At 36.1% G+C, this 8,913-nt stretch overlaps 2 protein-coding genes across 3 annotated transcripts in view; one reads left to right on the plus strand and one right to left on the minus strand.

Moving 5' to 3' along the window:
- LOC107756924 (yrdC domain-containing protein, mitochondrial-like) overlaps positions 1 to 6,508 on the plus strand; it is a 9,144-nt gene extending 2,636 nt beyond the window's left edge. The window contains exons 2-7 of one of the 2 annotated variants that reach the window (XM_016574257.1): positions 590 to 785; positions 1,472 to 1,586; positions 2,359 to 2,478; positions 2,549 to 2,679; positions 4,935 to 5,029; positions 5,133 to 6,508. In XM_016574257.1, coding sequence (XP_016429743.1) covers positions 590 to 785; positions 1,472 to 1,586; positions 2,359 to 2,478; positions 2,549 to 2,679; positions 4,935 to 5,004 — 632 coding nt within the window. In that variant the 3' untranslated portion in view covers positions 5,005 to 5,029; positions 5,133 to 6,508. Of the gene's footprint in view, positions 1 to 589; positions 786 to 1,471; positions 1,587 to 2,358; positions 2,479 to 2,548; positions 2,680 to 4,934 lie in introns of both variants that reach the window. The other variant, XM_016574256.1, reaches the window with a different exon arrangement.
- The window catches only part of LOC107756923 (gastrula zinc finger protein XlCGF52.1-like), a 22,836-nt gene that overhangs the window by 5,256 nt on the left and 8,667 nt on the right, over positions 1 to 8,913 (minus strand). The window lies entirely within an intron of this gene.

Here is an 8,913-nt window from a genome sequence, read left to right on the forward strand (position 1 = left end):
GCATATTATAGAGCCAATTGGATAAATAATGCAGCTATAATTGTGTGGGTGTGTTGGTATGGATGTCAGTGTGGTTTGTATGCGTGTCATAAAAAAAATTGTGCGTGTGTGTTCTTGTAATATTTGAGAAAGAAAAACTCGACTGCAAATCACAAATCCAACCACTGTGTGCACCAGCGGAGTTTTGCTGGCATCTATTGGGGAAAATGTGGTACTGCGTGCGCCCAAACAAAATCTTACTGAAAGCTCATTTTTTGAGATACCAACCTCAAATTTGGAACACTACTTGTTTAGGCCCAAGCTTCACATTTTTATGACCGTTTTTTGACATGGACATTTTTGTCCACTATGGACCTATATGTAACTTTTTTTAATTGACGCACAAGGGTTTAAAAAAATGTGATCTTCATAATGTAGTGTTGATGGATCTGAAAATACAAGACGTTTACAAAATAAAAACCTTTTAATGTATAGGCCCTAATATATCAGTAAGAAGGAAAATTGAAGTCAGTATTGTGAAGGATCAGCCCTTGGGATGTGCCTGTAGTTTATAATCATCTGGTGTATTTGTTGTTTGTCGTGAGCACAGAGTGGACAGAGCTCCTGAGCACCACAGTCAAGGCTCTGAAAGCGGGGCAGGTCGTGGCCGTTCCCACTGACACCATCTACGGTCTGGCCTGTGTGGCTCAAAACTCTGTGGCCGTCAGGAGAGTTTATGATATCAAAGGAAGGAATGGAGACAAACCTCTAGCCATCTGTGTCGGAGAAATACAGGACATATACAGGTTAGTTCACAGTTCTCAGATCAGTTTACTGAAACAACACTGCTGTTGAGAGGTTCGGGGTCAGTAAGATGTTTTGTTATTGTTTTTTTCTTTCTTTTATTCTGTAATAAGGCATTAAATTATTAAAAACTGCAATTGCAGATATTTTATAATGATACAAAAGTTCTTTTGAACATTCTACATCAAAGAATCCTGAAAATGTCTCAGTTTCCACAATTTTTGGCAGCACAACTTTTTTTCAACATTGATAATAATCAGAAATGTTTCTTGAGCAGCAAATCAGCATATTAGAATGATTTCTGAAGATCATGTGACACTGAAGACTGGAGGAATGATGCTGAAAATTAGGCTTTGATCACAGAAATAAATTACATTTTAGCATAGAAAACAGTTCTTTTAAATTGCATTAATATTTCACAATAAAGCTGTAGTTTTATAGTTATTTACTGTATTTACAATATACTTTCTACTGTATTTTTGATCAAGAGACTTTCAAAAATATTAGAAAATTGTACCATCTCATTTTTTTTTTTTAATAGTAGTGACATTGACATTGCACTGTGGTGATTTGACTGCAACAAATATTTTAAGTGACTTCATATGCACTTATGGAATATATATCAAAGTATCATGGTGATAGAGTGACAGTACAGTATTTGTTGCAAGGCGGTTCTGAATGCTTTCAGATTCTGTAAGGTGTCTGTGAAGGAGGAGCTTCTCCGAGATCTGCTGCCTGGACCTGTTACACTAGTTCTGGAAAGATCCTCCACACTGAACGGAGACCTCAATCCTTTTACCAAGGTTTGCTTTCGCTATTCTCTGTTTGCTTGAATATATACCCCTTGTGAAAGAGAATACTTGAGCATACTTTAAAGAGCACTTCTTAAGAAAGTAATATACTTTAGGTGAGAGCTGAATGGAATGTATTTGAACATATAATTGCATGTTATTTACAATTAGTAAAGTTTAAATTTATATTAAATGCAATTAGTTGAACTTTTTGACCCACTTAATTAGAACTTAAGTACATTTTCATATGTAATTGTATAATTATTTATCTTTGTAATATGGTTAAAGTGTCACTGCTGAATGTACTGACAAGCATTTATGATAAACTAAAATATACTTTAATGACATTTCTATTGAAACTTGTCATGTATTTAAATATATTTGTAATTTCACATTTTTGTAATGAAGCTGTCTGGTTGGTGCATTTAAAATATTACCTTTAAATGTCAAATACACAAAATTACAAATTATAATCAAGTACTTTTCATGTGCTTTAGTATGTTGTTCAACACATCAAAATAAGTGTACTTCATTAAAGCACAACAAAAGATTATTAAAATATTGATTTGAAATGTACCTTAAACCTTTCCATTTGACATTATTACATTATGCACAAAGTGTACTTAAGTGTGTTAAGAAAATGGTATGTACTTTTAAAATCTGAAGTACACTACAAGTGCACATTTAATACAATGAAGCACACTTCTTTTTATGTGTGTAGATCTCAGAAGAAAGACAACAACAGAGGACAGTACTGTGTCATTTAATGTTTTGTTTGCTGTAGCTCATAGGGGTTCGTGTTCCAGACCATCCGTTCATGAGGCGTCTCTGTCAGATGTGCGGCGAGCCGCTTGCTCTCACCAGTGCTAACGTCAGCGCACAAACCAGCTCAGTTGCTGCTAACGTAAGTACAGAACTCAGTTATTTCTAAATGGGCCACAGTGTGTGTTTGACGTGTTGGTGGTTTTCTGCAGGAGTTTGAGGATTTGTGGCCCAGTCTGGCTGTTGTGGTGGACGGTGGCCCGATTGGAGATAAAAGTCGTTTGGGTTCAACTGTAGTGGATCTGTCTGTGTGCAGCAGATACCGTATAATCAGACCGGGATGGTGAGCAATTCGCAACCATATTAACATTCATACATACACATTCATAAAAGTGCTTTGCATTATTTATTCTAAATGTTGTCAAAATGGTGTGTGTGTGTTAGGGTTGTGACTGTGAGGAAATTTTCCCACCGGTTAATCGACGTGTGACAACACCGATAATACTGGTATCACCGTGGGGACGGGGGCGTTCCCTCTTTTCCTCGCTTTTCAATAGCTTGTAAAAGCGGCGTGTTAGTGCGTGTGTGTGTGTATGTGTATGTATATATATATATATATATAATTAGTTCAATAACAAAAAGGGGGTTTCAAGCAATAATAAAATAACGGTTTAATACAGCATGAATTTTTTTCCGCACATTAGAATATGTCCTGTTCAGGTCAGAGAAAAAAAATGATATGTTACATTTTCCCCATGATTTACATAAGACACCCACTAGAATATCAATGTAACGATATTTTACGTACCAAAAAATCTTGTCAGTCATATTTAGAACAAGAATCATTAGATGACATTAAAAGATTCAATTAAAGGGGTCATATGATGAATAAAGGTTTAATACAGCATAAATTTTTTTTCCGCACTTTAGAATATGTCCTGTTCGGGTTCTTTTCTTTTTTTTCTGAGAGAAAAAAAATGATATGCTACATTTTCCCCATGATTTACATAAGACACCCACTAGAATATCAATGTAACGATATTTTACGTACCAAAAAATCTTGTCGGTCATATTTAGAAAAATAATCATTAGATGACATTAAAAGATTCAATTAACTCTTAAATGCATTCCACGGGTCTTTAGCGACCCGGGAAGTTAGAAATCAACTTTCTTAGTATTCCTCAATCTATTAATTATAAACAATAGAACAAGAAAAAAATTGTAAAATATAAAAGAGTGCCTGTTTTCTGATTAATTTTGTACAAAGTGTATAGGGTCACTAGAGACCCAAGGTATGTAAATGTGTAAGTATTTTTCCTGTGCGACTATATTTACATATCTGATGACTCAATGTGCAATGCATCTTTTTTCCTCAAGGTGGCACTGTTTGATACACAATGATAACGTGACGTTTCACTCATAATTACCGCAGGCATAAAACAAACGAATATCATCATGGTTTGAATGGCTTTACTGCAGAGCAATTACTATACGCAATGAAATATAAATGTCACTGCCATTTGATGCTGGATGTGGTGAATAAGCTGCCAGTGATCAAAATATATGAAGTAATTGAAAATGATAGTTTTGAGAATAGGTTGAGATCGTGAATATGAGGCAGATGCTGAATGTACAGTGGAAGTGCGCTCTGACGATGACAGCGATGGTTAAATCATCTGCTCAAATTGAACCCTTTTAAGTTTCAAAAGGTAACGAAATATGCTTTATTTTATTCTTCTGTAATTGTTCTTAAAATATCAAGAAAGTTTTTTGCTATTGCAGCAGTTAGAGATCCATCCGTGCTGGATATATAGGTCCGGGTCGCTAAAGACCCGAATATATGTAATAATGATTGGCGAAACATTCATGCATTTAAGGGTTAAAGAATTTGCCACTGACGATTCAAACGTGAGTTTTGAGCAGTGTAGAGTAGCGCTTGTTGTTTGTCATTTCTCCGGTGAATATGAGGCAGATGCTGGATGTACAGTGGAAGTGCGCTCTGACGATGACAGCGATGGTTAAATCATCTGCTCAAATTGAACCCTTTTAAGTTTCAAAAGGTAACGAAATATGCTTTATTTTATTCTTCTGTAATTGTTCTTAAAATATCAAGAGTTTTTTGCTATTGCATCAGTTAGAGATCCATCCGTGCTGGATATATAGGTCCGGGTCGCTAAAGACCCGAATATATGTAATAATGATTGGCGAAACATTCATGCATTTAAGGGTTAAGGATCACAGTGCGGCCCCTTTATCTTTACCACTATCCTTCAAACCACGAGGTATTATCCATTTGTCAGTTTTCAGACGTTTTTAATCATTTAAAATATAATAACATTTAGTCATTTTGCAGACGCTTTTATCCAAAGGGACTTACAAATGAGTTAATTTAGTATGATCACTTATTCTTTTAATATATACAGGTCTGAATAATTGTTTCAATTTTACATAAATCTGTTACACACCATATTTTGACATATTTTCTTTGATCCAGTACTGATCAGTTGACCTCACTAGTCTACTAGTCATTTAGTCAACCATCTTGGTACATCCCTACTTCAAATCAAATATGGGCCTGTCTCTTGTCTTGTCTTGCAGTGCTCTCTCTGCTACAGTTCAGGTACTTGAAGGCAAGTATGGACTGCTGGAGGATCCTGTCAACCAATGAGATTCAAGCGCAGCACAAACCCACTGTAGGTCAAAGTCAGTCCAGAGATCAGACCGAGCTTCTGAAGTCTGTGCGGTTCTCAGTAATGAGGGTCTGACTTTCTCTGCTTTTTCACCTCTTCTTTTCAGAGAGTTTTGGGATTGGTGATTCTGATCTGAATGTGATCATCTCAGTCTATTGAATCCTCAAACTCCATTTATAAGGTTCTCATGTTAAAGACGCCCATTTTTCTTACTCAGTCAGACTTTTAGTTTCTAAAGAGTGTGTTTAGATGTTCTTTACAGTGGAATAATTCTCCTGTTGACATGACCTCCACACCACTCAGATGCCTTTGGGGATACATCGACTATTATGTTGGGAATATTATAGTGAAAACTGTAAAACTTGATTGAGTTGATTGCTTTGTTACAGTAATAGTTTAGACTCAAGGATTTTGTTTTTGTTAATTGGGATTTTATTTATTGCCGTTTTAAACGTTTTCAGGGGTCACTTGCTCTCTGGCATTATATTTTATAAAATGAAAACAAGCTGAATCTGATGTCAAGAACTTTATTATTGTACTGTTTTGCATTGTGGACCAAAGCAGAGTAAATCATCTTATGCAGATGTTATGCAATAGTCCCACTCATTTGGTATTTGCAGTTAAAACATTATGTCCCTGTTGGCCTTCCATTTTATTTCATACAATTAGTAGTGCTTATGAATTAGTGGATGTTTTAGATGCCTTAATGTCTTGCCCAGCCATTGTAAATGAGGTCAAGCCATGTTTCTGTTCTTCTGAGACCTCAGCAGTCTAGGGAGAATGACTGGCTGTTTGTTTACTATCTGTGGCTGTATTCAAGGGAGATTGTGCAGCGCAAAAACTTCACTTGCTGTTATGTGAGAAATGAGTCTCTATGGTTTAGATGCTTGAAAACATTTTAACCTCCTTGGCCGGATCAGAGACGTAGTGTGCATGACATATACAGTATAGCATTGCATGTAATGGTGCGTGCAAGTCATTTCAGAAAGATTGTATTTAAGAGTTATGAAGGCATATGAATGTCACCACAAAGTCTGTGTAGGGCACAATAGATGCAGCGTCTCTAATCAAAATGAAAATGATAACTCGGTTATTTGACATGGAATCAAAGAATCATGGCAGGTGGCGAGCGACTCATTTTAATAATGGCATCGGTAACTGAATATTAAAACGCTTTAAATATCAGGGAATTGTAAACTTGTAATTTGGCAGGCAAGGGAAAAGCAACATGGAATTAAATCAAATAGAACCTTCAAAACATTATGGAAATTTTCTAGTGAAATATGGAATACATAAAACCTTTTTTTGGCATGTTGCACTAATATTCCATGTGAATGCTTCCCTTTCGGAGCAATAAAACAATCCGAAGCAATTTGTTTTCCTTGCTCAATTCACACTTTCCTTATTCAAGACCGTAAAGAATGTTAATATATATATATCAAATAAATGCTTATTCAAATCTAATAAAATGTATGACCGTTAGTAGTTTGTTGGCTTGAATACATATTTTGTTTTTATTTCGATTTCAATACTGTCCTCTGTTTTTGTCTGCGCTTGAAGACACCGCGTGTAATATTATGTGTTCTGTAGCTCATAAGTTCTCATAATGTGTAGTAGACGCCATAATCAGGGTGGTGAGTAACTCCCAGAACAAATTCATAAAAGGTCTCAAAAACAGAAGACATTTTCGAATATTTTTGTATAGTTGATATTTAGTCCATTGTTTGAAGGATGTTTTAAAGGGCCCATATTGTCAAAACTGAAATTTCCTGGCTTTTTTCATGATCTTCATACACAATATAGTCGTGAGATGCAAGAAACATGGCAAGAAATCTGTAGACGCGCCCATAACAACAAAAGACAATACTTTATTGAACCTTTTCAGATAAGAAGTGTGCGCTGCAAAAGCCAGCATTTTTGACGATCGTTTCTGTCCAGTCCGCTCGTTTTATCGCGTTTCACCACAGCTGTCGTCGGTTTTTTGTCTGGCAGTGGCAGCAGATATGCGATCAAATGTCTAATTTGAGGCTGTATTACGTCGATTCTGGCACCAAACATCACAACAAGATGATATTTTAAGCTCCTTATGTAGCCGAATCTGCGCTGGTTTGAATGGGTCGCCTCCAGTTTCCGTTTTGTTTTGCTGCCTCCAGCTAGCGCTGTGACGTCGGCTGACCCTAGTTACCTGTGGTTGGCCTGGCCGTGCGTCACTCAGAAAACAACTGGCCAATCAGAAGAGAGGCTCATGAATATTAATTAGACAGGCCAAAATCGACCTGTTCTCAGCAGAGCTCCTGAGAAAGGAGCTGTAAAAATATATTGAGATGGTTTTTGGTACTTATACCTCAAATATATATATTCTTAAGGACATCAAAACCTAAAATAAAACTCCAGTAAGGTGTAAAATATGGGACCTTTAAAAGGTGGCTATGGTTAAAGCCATTTGTGGGTTCATTTCCTAGAAAATATACTGAATTCTACCTTTCAAATAGTAAATGTACAGTAATAGAGAGGGTTTTCCTTTCTTTGTGTCAAAATGCCGTTATTAATGGAGCCCGGTGTGTACCTGATCAAAAATAAGGTAGAGAAGTTCTCGTGGAAGGTTTTGGATACAGCAGTGCATCTTTGCTCAAGCCTTTATGTGTGTGTTTAGGGCTTCAGTTCACAGACTGACACCTTGACATTGCTTTGTAGAATTTTGTGATGTTGATTTCATGGCACATCATCCGACCCTTCACTGAGTCACTCTGTGTACGCTTAACATACACACTGGTTTCAATCTGTACGATAGGTTGTTTAAAAGCCTAAAAGGACTGCTTACCCTAACTACACTGCTCACTTGACCATGTAGAAGGCAAATGTGTCTTAAACCTCTTTCCATATACCTTGGCATTGTTTATTATTGGTATATGATTTTCTAATTTACATTAGATATTATATAGCTGATACCAGTTAATAAAATTTATTTTTCACTTGTTTGCCTCAAAGTTCTTTTTATTAGTTTAAGAAAAACAACCGTTTCTTTTCATAAGATAACTCAACATCCAACACAATCACTTGCATCTTGTGCACTTTTTATGTCTTCATCCATTCATAGTATTCATTGGTATTCAGTTAATATTTTTGCTAATAAAATTTTGGTTGCACTTTTTACAATGTGTGTACTTAACTAAGAAAATACTGGGTAGTATAAGGTAACTACGTGGGATAAGGTTAGTGTAGATTCAGAGTTAGTTCCTAGTTGTTATTATACCCAGTTATTATAATAATTATTAGTAGTACAAGCTTATGAGACGTAGGACATGACTGTAAAATAAAGTTCCTTCCTTGTGTTGGTAATACTGTAAGAGGCACTACTAGTTACAGTGCCCTTCACTAATATTGGCACCCTTAGTAACCTAAATATGAGCAAAGGCAGCTGTGGAAATAAATCTGCATTGGTTATCCTTTTGATATTTCATTCAAAAAAAATTCACAAAATTCTAACCTATCATTGAAGTAAAACAATTGAAAGTGGGGGGAAAATCTCAAGATCATGAAATTGTCCAGCCATGACTTCCTGTCCTACAGGATTATAAATATGAGGAACTCCAACCAAATTCCCTTAATCATCTATCGCAATGAGTAAAACCCAAGAATATAGTTCTGATGTACAGAACAAGATTGTCGAGCTTCACAAAATAGAAAGTGGCTGTAAGAAATATGCTAAAGACTTCCACCATCAGGGCAATAATTAAGTTCCAATCAACTAAAGATGTTACAAATCTGCCTGGAAGAGGACGTGTCTATATCGCCCTAACGCAGACTTTGAGTGGCCGAAGACTCTTCAAGGATCACAGCTGGAGAATCGCAGAGATTAGTTGAGTCTTGGGGTCAGAAAGCCTAAA

Source organism: Sinocyclocheilus rhinocerous, unplaced genomic scaffold (assembly GCF_001515625.1).
Source record: "Sinocyclocheilus rhinocerous isolate Xijiao unplaced genomic scaffold, SAMN03320098_v1.1 scaffold773, whole genome shotgun sequence".
NCBI classification, from domain to species: domain Eukaryota; kingdom Metazoa; phylum Chordata; class Actinopteri; order Cypriniformes; family Cyprinidae; genus Sinocyclocheilus; species Sinocyclocheilus rhinocerous.